Source organism: Octopus bimaculoides, chromosome 28 (assembly GCF_046866305.1).
Source record: "Octopus bimaculoides isolate indiv1 chromosome 28, ASM4686630v1, whole genome shotgun sequence".
Classification (NCBI taxonomy): Eukaryota; Metazoa; Mollusca; class Cephalopoda; order Octopoda; family Octopodidae; genus Octopus; species Octopus bimaculoides.
Genome location: NC_142955.1, coordinates 21710474 through 21730877, shown reverse-complemented (window position 1 = coordinate 21730877; position 20404 = coordinate 21710474). Strand labels below are relative to the sequence as shown.

At 38.4% G+C, this 20404-nt stretch overlaps 2 protein-coding genes across 3 annotated transcripts; one reads left to right on the top strand and one right to left on the bottom strand.

Moving 5' to 3' along the window:
- Window positions 1–465: 465 nt before the first annotated feature.
- Window positions 466–9267, top strand: LOC106878455 (PDZ domain-containing protein 11). Its single transcript, XM_014927667.3, has 7 exons — window positions 466–1683; window positions 2519–2605; window positions 3908–3964; window positions 4748–4798; window positions 5790–5837; window positions 6981–7041; window positions 7500–9267. Exons 1-7 carry the CDS (start codon window positions 1594–1596, stop codon window positions 7559–7561), a joined length of 456 nt encoding a protein of 151 aa, XP_014783153.2. The 5' UTR covers window positions 466–1593; the 3' UTR covers window positions 7562–9267.
- A 4060-nt stretch (window positions 9268–13327) lies between these two features.
- LOC149130735 (mitochondrial import inner membrane translocase subunit Tim8 A-like) lies at window positions 13328–20382 on the bottom strand. 2 transcript variants are annotated; one of them, XM_089344269.1, is made up of 2 exons: window positions 19553–20382; window positions 13328–18152 (listed from the first exon to the last, which is right to left on the bottom strand). In XM_089344269.1, exon 2 carries the CDS (start codon window positions 18101–18103, stop codon window positions 17840–17842), a length of 264 nt encoding a protein of 87 aa, XP_089200395.1. In that variant the 5' UTR covers window positions 18104–18152; window positions 19553–20382; the 3' UTR covers window positions 13328–17839. The 2 variants fall into 2 exon arrangements, with proteins under 2 accessions (XP_089200395.1, XP_089200394.1); XM_089344268.1 differs by having other exon boundaries at window positions 19500–19728.
- Window positions 20383–20404: the final 22 nt, after the last annotated feature.

Here is a 20404-nt window from a genome sequence, read left to right as displayed (position 1 = left end):
CTTCAAGAGTTTAGTCAATCATATTGCCTCTGCTACTTATATCAGATTGGTACTACACAGCTACAATTTGATGGCATAGCTCTAATGTTGTTGGCACTCCATCGCTTACGACGTCAAGGGTTCCAGTTGATCCGATCAATGGAACAGCCTGCTCGTGGAATTAACGTGCAAGTGGCTGAGCACTCCACAGACACGTGTACCCTTAACGTAGTTCTCGGGGATATTCAGCGTGACACAGTGTGTGACAAGGTTGACCCCTTTGAATTACAGGCACAACAGAAACAGGAAGTAAGAGTGAGAGAAAGTTGTGGTGGAAGAGTACAGCAGGGTTCGCCACCGTCCCCTGCCGGAGCCTTGTGGGGCTTTAGGTGTTTCCGCTCAGTAAACACTCACAACGCCCGGTCTGGGAATCGAAACTGCGATCCTATGACCGTGAATCCGCTGCCCTAACCATAGCTCTAAACAACAGGATTATATCTACCAACTGATCATGTCGCTGTTTCTCGTCCTGTACCTGTGGTTTCAGTAATTTAGAAATGTCGATTTTTGCCAATTTCATTGCAGATTCGTATTCCCCGTAGCCGAGAAAGGGTGGTTTGTGTCGAAAAAAAAAAAAATTTTTTTAGAGGGCGGCTTTTGGGTGGGGACGGGCGGAAGTCTTACCACCGAAAGTCCTCTCACCCCTCCCCCGTTTGTTTGCGCAAATTTTTTGTTTTTATATTCATGCAATACACATTGTTTTACACCTATTACACTTGTTTAATTTTTTTGTTTGTTTTGATAACCGGGTATTAAAGTAAACATAAACCAAATTTTCTGAAAATTCCAAAAGAATTTAAAAAAAAATTATGACGGGTTATATGAGTGCTTTAAACCAGAATTCCGTCTAGCATAGGAGCCGCTCGATCGGTCGGAAACCCAGACAGTCGTCCAGTATCCTCATGCGTTACCACTACTCATTATAGGACCTTCAATGATCAGGACTGACCTGTTGTTGTTGGCACTCCGTCGCTTACGACGTCGAGGGTTCCAGTTGATCCGATCAACGGAACAGCCTGCTCGTGGAATTAACGTGCAAGTGGCTGAGCACTCCACAGACACATGTACCCTTAACGTAGTTCTCGGGGATATTCAGCGTGACACAGTGTGTGACAAGGTTGACCCCTTTGAATTACAGGCACAACAGAAACAGGAAGTAAGAGTGAGAGAAAGTTGTGGTGGAAGAGTACAGCAGGGTTGACCATCATCCCCTGCCGGAGCCTCGGGGAGCTTTTAGGTGTTTTCGCTCAATAAACACTCACAACGCCTGGTCTGGGAATCGAAACCGCGATCCTATGACCGCGTGTCCGCTGCTCTAATCACTGGGCCATTGCGTCTCCACGTGGACTGACCTAGGGCTACATAATAACCTGAGCAGCAGCATTACTATCACTTCGACTTCCGGTACATGACAGTGCTGTTGCTGTCCAACTTGGCTGTTTATTTATTACTTGTTAACGACAACAAAACCGAGAGACCATTGAAAGCAGTTGACAAAAGAAAGAGACATACACGGAGAGGGAGAGGTAAGGATATAGACAGACAGACAACGAAATGTCGTCCCCAGAAGTGAGATCTCTGGAGCATATGCGTGCACAGTTGCCCCCCTATGAACTTCCACCGTTCTGGGTACCACCCGATAAAGTAAGAGCAACTTCCTTATAGATGTGTTTTGTTCATGTCTTGATTACATGTAACGCTTATGGATGTATACTCTCGGACCTTGAGTTTCCTTGTTATAAGAATTTTATCAGGAAGCTAGTGTATAAAAAAAATTCATAAGGGAAAGTTCTATTCCCAAGAATATAATTATTTGTTTATATTTATATAAGGGCATTACTACAGAGTCGATAGAATAAGTACCATCTGAGCATTGGGGGCCAATATAATCGACTTAAATTCCTCCCACCAAATTGCTGGGTCCTTGTGCCATGGATTTATCTAATCCTGTGGTGCTATATATATATATATATATATATATATATATATATATATATATATGTATATACACACACACACACACATTTTCGATACTAGCAGTTGTTATTAACTATCAGGCTGTCTAATAGTATTAATCATCGTTATATATCTATGTTGATATGTGTATATATGTGTGTATGTGTATTCGTACTTGCATACGTACATTGATATAACTTTTTTGTATATCATCATTATCATCATCATTTAACGTCCGTTTTCCATGCTGGCATGGGTTGGACGGTTTGACTGAAAAACTAGTAAGCAGGTGTGCTGCAGTGGGTTTCAATCTGATTTGGCATGGTTTTTACAACTGGATGCCCTTCCTAATGCCAACCACTCCAAGAGTGTAGTGAGTGATTTTTATGTGCCATATATATATACTCAAGGTGCCATGCAGTTGGATTGAACCTGAAACCATGTGTTTGGAAAACAAACTTTGTAACACACAGCCACCTGCACCGTCTCTTTCTATTTTTCTTTGTTTCTACTTGTATTACAGCGTCCAAACCATCCTGATTATGATAATGGTCTTGAGAAGTTCCTACCCAGAAATATCCATATAACCCGGAGCAATGCATCTGAACAGGTCAGTCAAATCTAAACTCTTCTTTACCACCCACATGTATCCCACCCCACCTCACAAGGTCAGGATCTTATCCCCCTACCCACGTTTAGGATTGAAACTCACCGAATGGTCACTTATCATTCATCATCATCCTTCAGCGTCCATTTTCCATGCCAGCATGGGTTGGATAGTTTCACCAGAGCTGGTAAGGTGGAGAGCCGCACCAGGTTCCAGTCTGATTTGACATAGTTTCTATGGCTGGATGCCCATGCCCTTCCTAACACCAACCACTTTACAGTGAGTGCTGGGTGTTTTTAACATGGCACCAGCACAGGGCTCTTGCAGGTGCCTCGTAATATTTGCCAGTGTAAACGATGCACATTTGCCTAGGACAGACCCTTCCATTTTTGTGGAGAAAAAACAAATTTAATGTTTCATCTTGCAAAGCTGATGAGCTGGCTTGATCTTTAGCATGCTAAGCAAAATGCTTAGTAGCATTTCATCCATCTCTACGTTCTGAGTTCAAATTCTGCCCAGGTTAACTTTGCCTTAAGCTTGCTATCCTTGTGCCAAAATTTTATAATTGTTATTATTACTGTCTATGGTTTCCTTTCATTATAACTTTATTTCAGCTGCCTTAGTACCAAGCATCCTCTGGAGACCAGGAGCAGCAAGGGCACATTTTTTGTTTTGCTATGCATGCTAAAATTATCACCACATTTATTCCATTTTAGATGGCGAGTTCATTCCATAGTATATGGGCTAAACCCATCAAGGTTATCTTTTGTAGTTCACGGAGATTGGAGTTGCTTAATATACTTCTCAGCTCCCCTCTTTATTATTCTCAATACACCAATTACTACTGGCATTATCATAGTTCTAAGCTTCCACATTTTTGTGATTTCAGTTTGCAAATCTTCATAGTTAGAAAGCTTTTCGTATTCCTTTCTTGAGACATTTTGATCTTGTGGGACATTTTGATCTGTTGTAGTCCTTGATCACAATGTCTGGTCAACTTGAGTCAATTTTTTTGTCTGTTTGTATTGGGAAGTTCCAAAGGATGGTGATACCCTTGCCATTTACTACATCCTCTGCAAATCTGTGGTATTAAGCAGAATATTTGCTGTAGGCCATCTTTTTATACCAAGACAAAACAATGTGCATGATAACACTTCCAATCAGTTAAGATCAGAAGCCATGAGAGCCACTGCATGGTACTGCATCATTACTACTATTATTATTATTATTATTATTATTAGTAGTAGTAGTAGTAGTAGTAGTAGTAGTAGTAGTAGTAACATGTTTCCTTTATATTGTTTTCAGCTGGGATTCAACATCAGAGGTGGCAAAGAGCATCACTATGGTATTTTTGTATCAAAGGTAATTCAAGCATTACTTAATACAACCACATTTATCCCCCCTCTCTCTCTCTCTTTCGGAGAGGCACAAGCACATACACAGACATATACACACACGGCAGTAACTTCCGCCTACCAAATTCAATCACAAAGCTTATTATTAAGGCGGTGAGCTGGCAGAACTGTTGGCACGCTAGGCAAAATGCTTAGCAGTATTTTGTCTGTCTGCACATTCCGAGTTCAAATTCCACTTTTGGGGGATTGATAAATTAAGTATCAATGAAACGCTGGGGTTGATGTAATCATCTAGTCTCCTCCCGCCAAATTTCAGGCCTTGCACCTTTAGTAGAAAGGATTATTATTATTGTTGTTGTTGTTGTTGTTGTTTCTGAGTTCAAATCCTGCTGGGGTCGGCTTTACCTTTCATCCTTTTGGGGTTGATAAAATAAGTACCAGTTGAGCAGTGGGGTCAGTTTAATTATCCCCTTCTCCAAAATTTCTGGCCTTGTGCCAAAAGGAAAACCAAGCAGTGAGCTGGTAGAATCGTTAGCACACTGGTCAGAATGCTTAGCAGCATTTCATCTGTCTTTACGTTCTGAGTTCAAATTCTGCCCGGGTCATCTTTGCCTTTCATGCTTTCAGGGTTGATAAAATAAGTACCAGTTGTGCATTGGGGTTGGTGAAATCTATTTATTCCCTCCCCCAGAATTGTCGGCCTTGTGCCAGAATTTGTAACCATTATTATCATCATCATCATCATCATCATCATCTTTATCATCATTGGTTTTTATCTTTGTCCAATCAGGTGATGCCTGACAGTGAGCCAGACAAAATGGGTTTGACCAAAGGAGATCAGGTAAATTCACTCTCACTTCGTCAGTCTGTACATATCTCTACTCCATACCCCGTCTCTCTCTCTCTCTCTCTCTCTTCCTTCCTTCCTGCATCCTATCTCTCCACTTCACTCTGTTTTCTTCTTTCTCATTCTCCACTATTTCCCTCCCCCTCTCACTCTACTCCCCCCCTCTCACTCTACTCCCCCCCTCTCACTCTACTCCCCCCTCTCACTCTACTCCCCCCCCTCTCTCAGTAATAGGAAATTCCCCAGGAGAGCTCTCTACATATTAGATACGCTTCCAGTAGGAGCTCATGTACATAATGTTGGGAGTTAAGATTGTTTGGTGTCAACTAAAATTATCTATGCAATTAGTCAACAAAACCTCCTCCTGGCTATTCCCCTCTCTACGATTGTTCAGTGTATTAGCAGACACTGCTTGCAATTCAGCAAGTTCTGAAAAGTGCAAAGGTAAACAAAACATACATGTGCATACATACATATACACACACACACATATATATATATATATATATATGTGTGTGTGTGTGTGATCCTTTCAGTTGAAGAGCATAGCTCAAAACGTCAAAGACTTTCTCTATTCCCGAGCGTTAAACTAATACATCCATTTGTTGTTTACACCACCTGTCTTCGTCTGTTGTTTTTTTCATAAATTCTCCCATATATATATATATATATATATATATATATATATATATATATCATCATCATCATCGTCATTGTTTAATGTCTGCTTTCCATGCTAGCATGGGTTGGGCAATTATATGTCTTTCAGTTTCCATCTACCAAATCCACTCACAAAACTTTGGTCAGCCTGTGGCTATAGCAGAAGACACTTGCCCAAGGTACTACACAGGGGGACTGAACCCAAAACCATGAGGCTGGAAATCAAGCTTCTTACTGCACCTACTATCCCATTATGTTATTTTGTTAACTTGCTGTGTAATTTATGTGGTCATATCCTAATATCTTTGTTTCGTTTCCTCGCCAGATTTTGTCTGTCAATGGAATTAACTTTGAAAGCATCGAACATAATGAGGTAAGAGCCCTACCCTCATCACCATTTGTCTTGGTAATTTACTTGTATTGACCCCCTAGAAACAAGAAAAGGTGGGGCACATGAAAAAAGACTGCCCAACCCTGACGGAATGTATTTTTTCCTTTTGTATGGTTTAGTCAAAAGTAAAGGGTCAGAAAGGGTTTTTTTTCGACCTTTGCAGTTTCCACTCTTACACTGTGAGGGAGATTTGGTTTCTATTTCTTGCAGCTCTAGTTGCTATGTAGCTATCCCCTCATTGGCTCATACACATATATACGTACGTTTGGTCGACAGAAACTGAAATAAGGCAGCGAGCTGGCAGAACCGTTAGCACGCCGGGCGAAATGCTTAGCGGTATTTCGCCTGCCATTATGGTCTGAGTTCAAATTCCGCCGAGGTCGACTTTGCCTATCATCCTTTTGGGGTCGATAAATTAAGTACTAGTTACACACAGGGGTCGATATAATTGACTTAATCCGTTTGTCTGTCCTTGTTTGTCCTCTCTCTGTGTAGTCCCCTTGTGGGTACTAAAGAAATAAGAAACAGTAGGCTTTTGTTTTCTGAAATTTTTTATCATTATCATTTGTGTTTTATGTCTACTTTTCCATACAGGCATGGGTTAGACAAATTTTCCTGATGTAGTTTTTTTTTACACCCAGATGTAAATATATATATATATATATATATATGTTTGTGTGTCTGTGTTTGTCCCCCCCAAAATCGCTTGACAATCGATGGTGGTGTGTTTACGTCCCCGTAACCTAGCGGTTCGGCAAGAAGAGACCGATAGAATAAGTACTAGGCTTACAAAGAATAAGTCCTGGGGGCAATTTGCTCGACTAAAAAGGCGGTGCTCCAGCATGGCCGCAGTCAAATGACTGAAACAAGTAAAAGAGTAAAGAGTAAGAATATAAGACATTCAATACTTCATTTCATTTTACTATTTATATTATATATTCCATATTCTATATCCCACATTAATTTTATAAGAATATAAATAAAACATAAAAAACAGACAGAGTTGGAACTCTTCTAAATCATATATTCCTCTATACACGATCATACAAAACCCTTTTTTATATTTTTTAATTTTTATTCATATATATATATATATATATGTATGTATATATACTGTACTTTCAGGCTGTTAAAGTCTTGAAGATGAACACTACCATCCACATGGTTGTCCAGTATTTTCCATTTGGTGAGTAGTCCTGTTCTCTAATATCTATATGAGTTTAATAATTACTAGCAGGACCCATGGAAATTCCATGCTATAATTCAGCACACCAGGGGCAGTTTCAGGTTGGTTGGTTTCAAAAGGGTTAAATATGTTTATATATTCAAATATTGGATGGGTATGTCATGTCGACAAGCCACAAATATGGCAAAACATTGATGCAAAGAAGATCTGAAGAAGGAATTGTAATTCCGAAATATCATCGGACTCTAGATAACCAAATTACAACAGGTATATGGTCCATTTTTTTGTTCTATAGTGCATTGTTGTACCATTCTAAACTTTTTATTCTTTACAAACAATACACAATGCTTCAAGCGAACTACAATACTCTCCTATCTATTTAATTATTTATTGTAATTAATGAATTATAATTGTAACCTGTTCTTTTTTTTTTTCTCGTCTTCTCTGTCTTCCCCCAGGCTATGATCGAACGTTTGACAAAAGCCGGTATTTTGCCTCCCTGCAATGGAACCCTGAATAATTTGGGGACAGATAAAGGGAAATACAGGACGTACAGAAAGAAATACACACGCACAGACGAATTCAGACTTGCACCATCTGTTGAAAGAGACAATAACAAGTAATGCCCACATAATAATGAAAAGCTGTTTTTTTCCCCATTTTTTATCATCACCTTGAAGAATCTGGACCCTGTTTGATGAAGGCAGGTGATGGATGGGACCTTTTGTAAATTTGCTCCTTCATTTTTTTTTTTTTCTTTTAATTATTAATCACATCATTACAACATCAGCATCATCCTTTATCATCTCTTTCTTCCTCCGTGCAAATTTTCTACAGCTGGATACCCTTCCTGTCACTATCACTTCACTCATTTCAAGTGAGGTCATCTTTCCTCGTAGCCAGGCTTGTTCCCACAGACGATTGGAAAACAAGGACACTGCTTGTACAAGGGTAGCTAAACAAGAAGTCACTAACACACACGCACATATTTACATCAATATCAGCACCAAGCAATGTTAAGGCATAAATGAACTTCAGGTTAGTTAAAAGATGTTTGTGACATATTTCAACTTCTCAAGGCAAATTCACTGCAGTTACTGTTGGGAGAAAAAATTCTCTCTTATAAAAACGCACAACATTGACTATGTTGTGTTTTGGTTTTAATTATGCTATGGTTTTAATTATGTCCAGAGTTGTCTCTTGGTATTTCCCATTGATAATGGTTAAAGAGTTAGAATGTGTCTGGGAATCTGACAGGGCCATCACTGGACAGATATATTTTTTACACCTTTTTTTACCTTAACCCATTACCTACCAATGATCTCATATGAGATCACTTAAAAATTACGAATTTCGTAATTATCTGTCGATATTTACACATATCTAACCTTTTTGCTATATCTACTAGGTATATTTCTCTGATATTCAAATGAGGTTTGCTAATTTTTCACCCAATATCATCTCGCTTATTTCTATTTAAAATGTTATTTTGATCATTCCAGCGTGTTTCTACGGCTGTTTTATGCTAGAAATCAAAGTTTCATTAAAAAAATTCCAGTTAATAGAAAATTATGGGAGGTAAATGGGTTAAGAGAGAATTTTTTTCTCTCAACGGTAACTGCAATGAATTTGCCTTTAGCAGTGGAAATGTGTTAAAAACATATTTTAACTAACCTAAAGTTCACAGACATATTATATATGTGTCAGGCCTTTTCAGTTTCCATCTACCAAACCAACTCCTAAAGATTTGGTCACCCCAGGACTATAGCAGTGGGACTGAACCTGAATCCATGTGTTTGGGGGCATAACTTAACCACACAGTCACACCTGAACCTCCATGCCTTATTGTACATTATAAATATTATACATATCATTATTTTAATCTAATACTGTTTAATCCTTTAGCATTCAAACAGGCTATATCCAGCCCAAATATTCAACCTGTTTTATAACCATATCTGGCCTTTCACACCTACCCTACAATGCTATTCTAAAAATAAGATAATCATATAATTGAAATCTCACAGCTACAAGATAATGCATGATTAGTTCCAAATACTGTGAATATATATGAGGCGGGACTGGAAAGTTCCTTCCTTTAAGGGTATCGTGAAAGGCCTGGTTGGAAGCTCACCTTTCCAAGTTCTTTTACAGAGCTTAGAAAAAGTAAAGGATCACTGCGATACGTATGTGGGGAATAAGTTCAATAAAATCATGATTAACTGATCCTCCTGTAATTTCTTTTACCCAAAGCCAGGACCTTTGCAGCACTCCTCATGTGTCTGTATATATATATATATATGGAAACTATTGTCCGATTTGTCGTAAATGCTATGCAGATGATGACTGGGATTCTAAGATGGTGCAGTGCTCTTCTTGTGACAGCTGGGTGCATTCTAAGTGTGCTGGACTCACAGGTATGCAGTAATTTATATTGGATGAAGTAAATTTGAACAGTTAAGAGCTATGTTTAAAGTGCATTTGCACTTCCATTTGTTAAATAATCATGAAATATACAAACTAATATTAAAAATGACACTGACTGAAGGAAATCAAGAATTTGTTTCTGCATACATGTAGAACATACTTCAATGTATTTTGCTTAACTATTGTAACTGTTATGAATTTATTTGACTGTGTCGCCTTCCTGGCACGTGAAAAGACATTCGAGCAAGTTCATTGCCAGTACCGCTGGACTGGCTCTTGTGCAGGTGGCAAGTAAAATACACCATTTCGAGCGTGGTCGTTGCCAGCACCACCTGACTGGCCCTCATGCCGGTGGCACGTAAAAGCATCCACTACATTGTCATAACCAACAAAGCCCCAGCTTCTTTTTGCTTTCCTTTTTCATATTCTAAGGAAAGAGGAAAATGTGATGCCACAGATTTGTTCCATCATAGAAAGACCTTAGTTCTAAATGTCAGATTTATTTCACTCCTGATGCGATCTAAATTCATTGGCCTGATCTCCTTTGAATCGCACCCTATTGTCTTGTGTGTGTATATATTTGAGCTTTTAACAGTAACAAGATCTGTTAGAAACAGCAGCCAAATCTTCCTTGAACTATATGTTGTTTGTCTGAGGTATAAAGACCGAAAGAGTATGAATGCAAATATAAGCAGCTGAAATGGGGCTCCTTGAATGGTCTCTAGAGTAATGTTACCCAACAGGATTCATAGCTCAGTGATCAGGAAGTCTCTCCAGGTTGAGCTGATCCTTCTCTGCATTGAGTGGGCATAGCTCCAGTACTATGGACATGATTAGAATGTCACAAGAAAGAATTGCAAGATGGATTCTTCAAGTCAACCCAACTGGCAGATGACCTCGGACTACACCAAGAATGAAACAGTTGGACAATATCCAGTTTCATCTGGTCATGCTAGGGAATCCAACTGGAAAATCTAATGACAATTGCATCTGAGGAGATAGATGAGGCCTCTACCCTCACAATCCTCCTAGGTACAGAAGGCAGAGAGAGATGGACAGATCTTTGGTACATATTTATTGTTGGCACTCCATCGCTTACGATGTCGAGAGTTCCAGTTGATCTGATCAATGGAACAGCCTGTTCGTGAAATTAACGTGCAAATGGCTGAGCACTCCACAGGCATGTCTACCCTTAATGTAATTCTCGGGGATATTCAGCGTGACACAGTGTGACAAGGCTGACCCTTTGAATTACAGGCACAACAGAAACAGGAAGAAAGACTGAGAGAAAGTTGTGGGGGAAGAGTACAGCAGGGTTGGCCACCATCCCCTGCTGGAGCCTCGTGGAGCTTTTAGGTGTTTTCGCTCAATAAACACTCACAACACCCGGTTTAGGAATCGAAACCGCGATCCTATGACCGCGTGTCCACTGCCCTAACCACGGGGCCATTGCGCCTCCACGGTACATATTTATGTAAGAGTCAAAAAGAAAGGCCTTTACATGATAGTTTGACTTGGTATAAACAGCAACTAAATCATCCTCAAATCACACCTACCTTCTGTATGTATGAGACAAGGTGGTTCCCACCAGTGGGACGTGGGATCCAATTTTTTCTTTTTTTTTTTTTGTATTTGTGGGACATGAAATTTTGAAAATTTTTTCTCAGCAAACATAATATATCTATATTCAGCCAAGCCAAACCAATTCCTCCTGCCAAGCATACTATTTACTTCAGTATAACACTATTCTAATGCCCTGGTGTGGATATTTCTTTGAGAAAAGAATATAACTATGAGAAGTTGATAAATCATTAATCTTTTTAAATATTTTATGCGCAGGAGTGGCTGTGTGGTAAGTAGCTTACTTACCAACCACATGGTTCCAGGTTCAGTCCCACTGCGTGGCACCTTGGGTAAGTGTCTTCTATTATAGCCTCGGGCCAGCCAAAGCCTTGTGAGTGGATTTGGTAGACGGAAACTGAAAGAAGCCCATCTTGTATGTGTATATATATATGTATGTGTGTGTATATGTTTGTGTGTCTGTGTTTGTCCCCCACAACATCGCTTGACAACCGATGCTGTTGTGTTTACGTCCCCGTAACTTAGCGGTTCGGCAAAAGAGACCGATAGAATAAGTACTAGGCTTACAAAGAATAAGTCCTGGAGTCGATTTGCTCAACTAAAGGTGGTGCTCCAGCATGGCTGCAGTCAAATGGCTGAAACCAGTAAAAGAGTAGATGTATCCAATGGGCTTCTTTCAGTTTCTATCTACCAAATCCACTCACAAGACTTTGGTCAGCCCAAGGCTATAGTAGAAAACATTTACCCCAGGTGGCACACAGTGGGACTGAACCCAGGACTGTGTGGTTGGGAAGCAAAATTCTTACCACACAGCCATGCCTATGGGTTATCTCAACATAGTAGCTAGATCTGTTAAAACAGCAGCTAAATCTCTTTCCAATCATACCTTATTGTTTTGTGTATGAACAAACATAAGAACCATACAAAAAGAGCAGCCAAATCTCTCCTCTTACTATCATATGAACCAAGGTGAATCTATATTTGTTTTTGCTTTTTGATCTGCTAGAAATAGCAATCAAATCACTTCCACTTCATATGTGATCAGTATCGTCTTGAATATTGGCACATTGGAAAATGTTATCCAAGTACCCTAAAATAGACGGGTTGGTCACGGCTGGAACGTTCTCTGTTATAGAACTGCATAATCAGGACCAACCCGAGGGATAAATGCCAAGCAACGTTTGACATTAACGAAAAACTTTTCAACTTTTATTTCACTTGAAATTGTCGTCCTTCGTAAGTTGTCTCCCTTTAGATACTTTGCTTTATTGCCGGAGCCAATGACGTTATTGATAATTCGATGGCTTTACACCTCTAGAATTTCAACCAATTCTTGTGGTTCGTTATCTTCTCCTGTGAACTTTGAGATTGATTTTCACCACCACCTCTTCTTACATATAAATTATTTGGTCAAATTCTGGTTTAAGCACCTAATAACATTTTAAATTTTTTTAGAATTTTCAAAATATTTTCGGGAATTTGTGTTCTATGCACTGGAATTCATATGATTATGCAAAAATTTTTTTTTTTTAGTTTTGTGTGTGATTTACGGGCAATTTAGCTGTTGCTTATAGCACATCTTGACTGAAACAAGTAAAAGAGTATAATTTTAAATTAATCATGCATTATCTTGTAGTTATGAGATTTTGATGAGGTAATTATTAATTTTTAGAATGATATTGAAGGGTTGGTGTGAGAGGCCAGATCAGGACAATGTGGACATAAAGCAGGTAGAATATTTCAGCTGGGTGTAGCCAATTCAAATGCTAAAGGGTCAATGAGTTGTAATAACTTGTTCAAATTATGTTTTTTTCTTAACCCATTACCTACCAGTGATCTCGTATGTGATCACTTAAAAATTACAAATTTCGTAATTATCTGTCAATATTTACACATATCTAACCTTTTTGCTATATCTACTAGGTACATTTCTCTGATATTCAAATGAGGTTTGCTAATTTTTCACCCAATATCTCACTTATTTCTATTTAAAATTTTATTTTGATCATTCCAGCGTGTTTCTAGGCTGTTTTATGCTAGAAATCAAAGTTTCATTAAAAAATTCCAGTTAATAGAATTATGGGAGGTAATGGGTTAAGGAAATAATTATTATTTTGCAGTCATTCTCATTTAAAGAATTGTTTTAAAACTTGAAACCAACTCACCAGAAACTGTCCCTGGTTTTAATGACACAAATCACTTGTTTTAAAATGATCTTAATTAAAACCTTTCATGTTAATTTATGTTCCAAATACTAGCTTAATAATAACAACAAAGCTATTTTACTAAAGTTTTTATTAGTTTCAAAATCAATTCAAACAAAATCAGCATGCCAACAGAAATATGGTAAGGAGAGATATATCCTCCTCCTCCTCATCGTCGTCGTTTAACGTCCGCTTTCCATGCTGGCATGGGTTGGACGATTTGACTGAGGACTGGTGAAACCAGATGGCTACACCAGGCTCCAATCTGATTTGGCAGAGTTTCTACAGCTTGGAGCATGGTGTAGCCATCTATGTATGTATATATATATATATATATAAATATATATCACACACATACTACAGACTATACACACAGTTATGTTAGTGTATACATCGTCTTCTTGAAGTCTTTGTGGAAATTCACTTGCATGTCTGCATGTTGAAATCTATACATATGGATATATACATCTGTGCATGTGTATAAATGTGAGTTTATTATTTATTGCATTATACACATTTACATATGTTTACCATAAATGTCTTGGAAAAATAAAATATACACACAGCAGAGTTTATTTGCATCATCAACCCCTGATGGTCTCTCCAAGTTGTCTCTGCTTTGCAGAATTGATAATAAAATGAAGCTTCAACATCAAAATACACACAAGTGTGTATATGCCTACACATTAATGTATGAGCACACAATTTTGTATATGTGTGAATATACCTGTGTGTGTGTATATATATATATATATATATATATATACACACATACACATCATTATGGTTAGCTCCTTATATATATATATATACACACACAAACACACACACATATATATAGATGTAAAAAAAATAATAAATGTGCCCTTTTAAAGCCTAGCGAGGCTCATGGGCCCCGGTTTCCCAGTTTCAATGGCGTATGTGTTCCCCAACCGGACGGGACGCCAGTCCATCGCAGCGTTACTCATTTTTGCCATCTGAGTGGAACTGGAGCAACGTGAAATGAAGTGTTTTGCTCAAGAACACAATGCGTCGCCTGGTCCAGAAATCGAAACCACAATCTTACAGTCATGATGCTGACACCCTAACCACTAAGCCATGCGCCTCCACAGTATATATATATATATATATATATATATATATATATATATATGTGTGTGTGTGTGTATATATTTTTACAGAGATGTACTTGCATAGCAAGTGACTTGATCTGAGATCGTGTGCTAAAACAAAAACTGCAGCATGGAAGGTGTTTGTAAGCCATTTAAAAACCCACAAAAACCATTAGATTCACTTCAACATTTAAACTGAGTTTGCCAAAATATTTTCATCGCTTTGAAACCGTGACCTGTATATATATTATTATGGGTAATGTTTAGCTTCTTTTCATAAGAGGAACTCAAAAACAAAAAAAAGGAAAACATTTTCACTGTGATATATGTGGTATATCTTTCTTCTCTGCTGATTCTAGTGTTTATGGTTGATAAATTTAGTCATACCGAAGCAAAACTCTTCCACTGTGATATACAGGAAAACCTATTATTAATGGTCACTGAAAAACACACAAATACAGGGCAAAAAAAGCCCTTTCCACTGTGAAATATGTAAGAAATCATTTATTACATAATCATCGCTTAACACCAGGGTGATGTCCTAGTTTAACGTTCAATTTAATCAATGAAAAGTTAAGGAGTTGAATTTGAATCTCTTCACTTTGTCCTGAGTAATCCTGCTGAAATGAAATGTTTCATAGGATCTTGAGCTTCAGTACATAATAGAAGTGATATACTAGGTAAGAAGCAGGGCTGGTTTAAGTCTGTTAGACATATTTGTTCAAGTTGGGCCCTGCACACACGCTCAAGCAGAGGACACTATGATGAATTATTGTGACTAAAGGTGGAAGCTGAAGCCCTCAACGCCTTTTGGCTGGGTCTGGCCTACTACACAAAGCATAAAACATCCATCTTCAGCTTTTGTTGAGAAGTGGGTCCCATTGACAATACCCTAATTGGGCCCCGCTAAGAAGGGAAGAGACACATTTATAAAATATATATCTAAAAACAAGACATAACTACAGTTTGGTGTCCCTCAGTTTTGTTTTCTCGCAACTTTCTGAAAAAAACATTTTGCAGTAAAATTTGCAGAGACTTATTTGAAGGATTATATTCATAACATTAAAGAATTTTATTTTTTGGAGAAGTTTCAGATCATTGTCCACCCACACCTGTCTTTGCTTCCTCATAGTTTTCTTTGGAATGCATATTTTTAAAAGACATTTTATAGAAATATATTTTAAAGGGTGTAGATTATGCAATGGCAATGTTTTTTGAAAAACGCTAAACTTGGAGAAATTGTTGGTACGAAAGTCCCTGCAGTGATGCCCAGAGATGATAGAAATTGATCCAAAACACTGCCAAAAATAATTTACTTTTTTCTTAATTTTTATCAACATAATCTACATCCTTAAATAGGGTGTAAAATTTCATTAAAAAAAAAGGCTATGCATTTCTCAGTTGTGAGAAAACAAAGAAAGTGCACCAAACTGTAGTTATGGCAATTTCAGTCAGCATAACCCGAAAGGGTTCTCCACCATTTTTTTTCTCTACGGACCCCTTTGATTACTATTTTATTCCTGGTGGACCCTGAAAGCCATTTGATGTTTAAAAACTTAATTTTATCAAAACTTCTTTCAAAATTCCTATTTTCTTTTTGAGACATTAATTTGTGTTAGTTGAATTACAAAAAATGTTAGAGAAAGAAACCTAGCTGTTTCTTGCAATACCTACATCTAAAGCAGTTTGTGGTACTATTCAAGAAGAGTGGTCCTGGTGCGCGCACTCGCTAGTCGATCCTACGATTACCTAGCGCGAGTGCGCGTCATGCACAAAACATGTTATGAGGGTTTTTTTCTAAACAAAGTAAATAAATTATACACTACCTGTTTTTGGTAAAGAGTCGTTTCAAAATCTACTGTTGTTCAATGGTGTCAGTACATGAGGGACATTACAAGTAATTATCTTTTGCGTAACCCCTACCAAATTGGTGGACTTGGGCAGATCGTAGAAACAGATGAATCTATGATGTGCAAATACAACAGCGGATGGGATAGAGAGGATAAAAATAGGTTTTTAGACTTTGTACCTGACCGTTCTTCTGAAACTCTTCTTCCACTTATTAAAAAATTTATCAAACCAGGGACGACTATATGTTCTGATTGTTGGAGTGCGTCGTACAATGGGATTACTGAAATAGATGCGACACCAAAATACACCTTGGAAGAACGTAAAACGACGTTTTAAGACTAAGATGGGGAAGATTCAACAAAAAAAAAAAAAATTTATTTACTTTGTTTAAAAAAAAACCCTCATACATGTTTTGCGCATTCGCGCTAAATAGTCGTTGTAGGATCAACTAGTCATGATTAGCTAGCGCAAGTGTGCGCACCGGGACCACTCTTCTTGAATAGTACCGCAGTGGTTCCCAACCTGTGGTCCACAATGGTAGTACCGGGTAGTCCGGGAACATGTTAAGCTGACAGACCTTTCAATATCCTGAGGTCTGTGGGAAAACTCATTTAAATAAAGGAGTTCCTTGGTAGTGAAAAGGCTGGGAACCACTGATCTAATGCAAACTTTTCTCAGGGGCCTTCAGATTTTATTGCGGATCCCTAATATACTATTTTGTTATGTTGTTCCCTATAAATCTTATATTTGGAATTTCAGGGCCTGTATGGACCTAGTTGAGAACCGCTGCTTTAACATTTAGACCAGCTATATCTGACCCAAATAATCAACTTGTTTTTATGTTGAAACTGTCCACATCTGGCCTCTCACAACTACCCAACAATGTCATTTAAAGATAAACGGTGATGGGGAAATTAACAGAAAGACACACACAGTTTGTTAACAAAATTCACTCACAAGGCATTGGTCAGCCTGGAAATATTGTGGAAGATACTTGCCCAAGGTACTAAACAGGAAACCATGTGATTGCGAAGCAAACTTCTTAAACATGCTTGTGCCACGCCTAAATACATACACACATATATATAATATGAGTGTGTGTGTGTGTGTAAAAGTCGCTGGTTATGACCGGTCAGTAATGGAGTTGATAGATTAACGACTGTTTTTTATGTTCAGTTACAATAGAAAATAAAATGGCATTAATTTGATGGGTTACTCTACACTTTTGTAGAATACAGATTTATTTTTAAACAAGAATGTTGTTGACAATGACTTCAAAGTTTCGGTCTGGCCGAAACTTCGAAGTTACAATCAACAGCATTCAAGTTAACATTTATGCTAGAAACAGCAGTTAAGATTATAATGGTAAAGTACCAGTAAAGAAGGAACAGTTTACGTCAAATAAGCTGTCTCTTGTGGGACGAAACTGAAAGAATGTTACTCTCCACAAGAAATAGAGGATTAATTTATTTTATGAACGAAAACCAAAACATTACCACCTTTACGTATGTGTGCGGTTCTACGTAAACAGCTCTATCACTTTGTCTACAAAGGCACCTTCACCATAATCTTTACCCTCCTCGTCATTTTCATCACCACCACGATCATTCACTATCATCGTCGTCACAACATGAGTTCATCTTCGTCTGGCCCCGTCACCTGGACACTTTCCAGTCGGTTGACCACAAAATTGGTCGTATCAATGAAACGTTCCACACAGTTGGCGATGCATGACTCGGTGCGACTGTCCAACTTCTGTCCGGTCTTGTCCACACATATGTCCCAACATTGCTCATTCAGAGTATGTACCAGCTGCTGGAATTTCTGTTTCTGGGATTCGATCTCCAAGAACTGCTGCACGCGTGCATCCTTCAAGACGTTTGACATGGTGCGAAAGAGAGATTGGTAGAGATGGTCGTGGTTTCAAGTGTGAAAACTGAAAGAAATAGAAAGTTATAATGAGGAAAATATGTTTGAAGTGGGACGTTCATGTGGTGATGTACGTTTGCGACATTATATGTGCCAGATAATACATACATACATATATATATATATAGATATAGATATGCGTGTGTGTGTGTGTATGAAGTTATACACTTGTATCAGATATATGTAGCAGGGATACAATTAGAAACCGAACCCGGATCATGCCCGTTGCTAAAGGGGTGCATACTTCACTAGTAGTGAGCACTTTCACTTCTGACAGCTAATAGCATGATAGTGCCGCACTGACCCTCACTATTCAATAATGGTGCACCCTCGGATTTAGAGAATACAGTTTACAAAAATTATTGCCTACTCAAAATTTTCTAAAGCAACCCCGGACATCGAAGACTGGATCACTGATCAGAAAGATGTGATAGTTACAGCAATATAGCTATAGTTTGCATCACTATATATATATATAATAGGCGCAGGAGTGGCTGTGTGGTAAGTAGCTTACTTACCAACCACATGGTCCCGGGTTCAGTCCCACTGCGTGGCATCTTGGGCAAGTGCCTTCTACTATAGCCTCGGGCCGACCAATGCCTTGTGAGTGGATTTGGTAGACGGAAACTGAAAGAAGCCCGTCGTATATGTGTATGTGTGTGTGTGTGTTTGTATGTCTGTGTTTGTCCCCCCAACATCGCTTGACAACCGATGCTGGTGTGTTTATGTCCCCGTAACTTAGTGGTTCGGCAAAAGAGACCGATAGAATAAGTACTAGGCTTCCAAAGAATAAGTCCTGGGGTCGATTTCTTCGACTAAAGGCGGTGCTCCAGCATGGCCGCAGTCAAAAGACTGAAACAAGTAAAAGTGTAAAAGTATATAGTACTAGGGAAAAGAACCAAGGTTTATGAACTCATCGATGAAAATCCACTGTTTCTATACGTGACAGTGGATTTTCATCGATGAGTTAATAAACCTTGGTTCTTTTCTCTAATACTATATGTTAATATATATTTTATACTGTGAAGCTTAATTTAATTTTAATTTTTAATAAATTGATTTTAATTGAGTTTTTACCTGTAATTTTGGATTTTATCCCTAATATTATTATTATTATATATATATACAAATATATAAACATGAAATCGAAAGAAGAAACACACTCTAAGATGTAGAACGGTATATATATTATATATATGGATGATGATGCAAACAGGAACAATATGAGTATGTATAATTTTATGTTGGTTTTCTATTTGAGCGCAATGTGTAGAGGTAACATAGTATAATATATATTTTTTAAAAAGGCTAATCATTCCTCACAGTTATGAGAAAACAAAGAAAGTGCACCAACCGTAAAGGGTTCTCCACCGTTTATATATATATATATATATATATAAAATTCACCTTTTAGCGGTCTTTTCTGTGGATGACCCTCAAGTCCTCATCATAGCATGTGCCCTCTGCCGTATACGAAACATGACATGAAGTCTATTGAGTGACATCTGGTGTATAACGATAAATCAAGTCCAATAACTCTTGGTCGACTGAGCTTGTTTTACTAACAGGTAATTATATCCGAGTGGAGGCGCAATGGCCCAGTGGTTAGTGTAGCGGACTTGCGGTCATAGAATCGCGGTTTCGATTCCCAGACCGCGCGTTGTGAGTGTTTATTAAGCGAAAACATCTAAAGTTCTACGAGGCTCCGGCAGGGGATGGTGGCGAACCGTGCTGTACTCGTTCACCACAACTTTCTCTCTCTTACTTCCTGTTATTGTTGTGCCTGTAATTCAAAGGGTCAGCCTTGTCACGCTGAATATCCCCGAGAACTACGTTAAGGGTACACGTGTCTGTGGAGTGCTCAGCCACACACACGTTAATTTCACGAGCAGGCTGTTCCGTTGATCGGATCAACTGGAACCCTCGACGGAGTGCCAACAACATTATATCCGAAGTGTGGAATCAAAACTTGTTAGGGAGAGCAAACCAGGTTGATTTATTTTTTAATCATATCAAAACAATTACAGGGACGGGCGTCAACTATAATAGGTGGTCCACATAAGTTGGGATGGCGATCTTTTGTTTTTCCTGTTTCGTTTTTCTATACTGCTGCCGGGGTCGATAAATTAAAGTACCAGTTGCTTACGAGGGTCGACCTAATCCGAGATTTTTATCTTTGGTAAAAAGCTTGGACAGGTGAAAAAAATACCCATTTCCCCGAAAGTGAAACCCAAAATAAAGTCAAAGAAAAAAAAAACT

Bases quoted from the DNA above. Each gene is read 5' to 3' on its own strand.
- LOC106878455 (XM_014927667.3), top strand. From the start codon at position 1,594: ATGTCGTCCCCAGAAGTGAGATCTCTGGAGCATATGCGTGCACAGTTG. The intron at 3,965-4,747 runs GTAATTCAAGCA...TTGTCCAATCAG, and splicing joins ATGGTATTTTTGTATCAAAG to GTGATGCCTGACAGTGAGCC. The intron at 7,042-7,499 runs GTGAGTAGTCCT...GTCTTCCCCCAG, and splicing joins TGTCCAGTATTTTCCATTTG to GCTATGATCGAACGTTTGAC.
- LOC149130735 (XM_089344269.1), bottom strand. From the start codon at position 18,103: ATGTCAAACGTCTTGAAGGATGCACGCGTGCAGCAGTTCTTGGAGATC.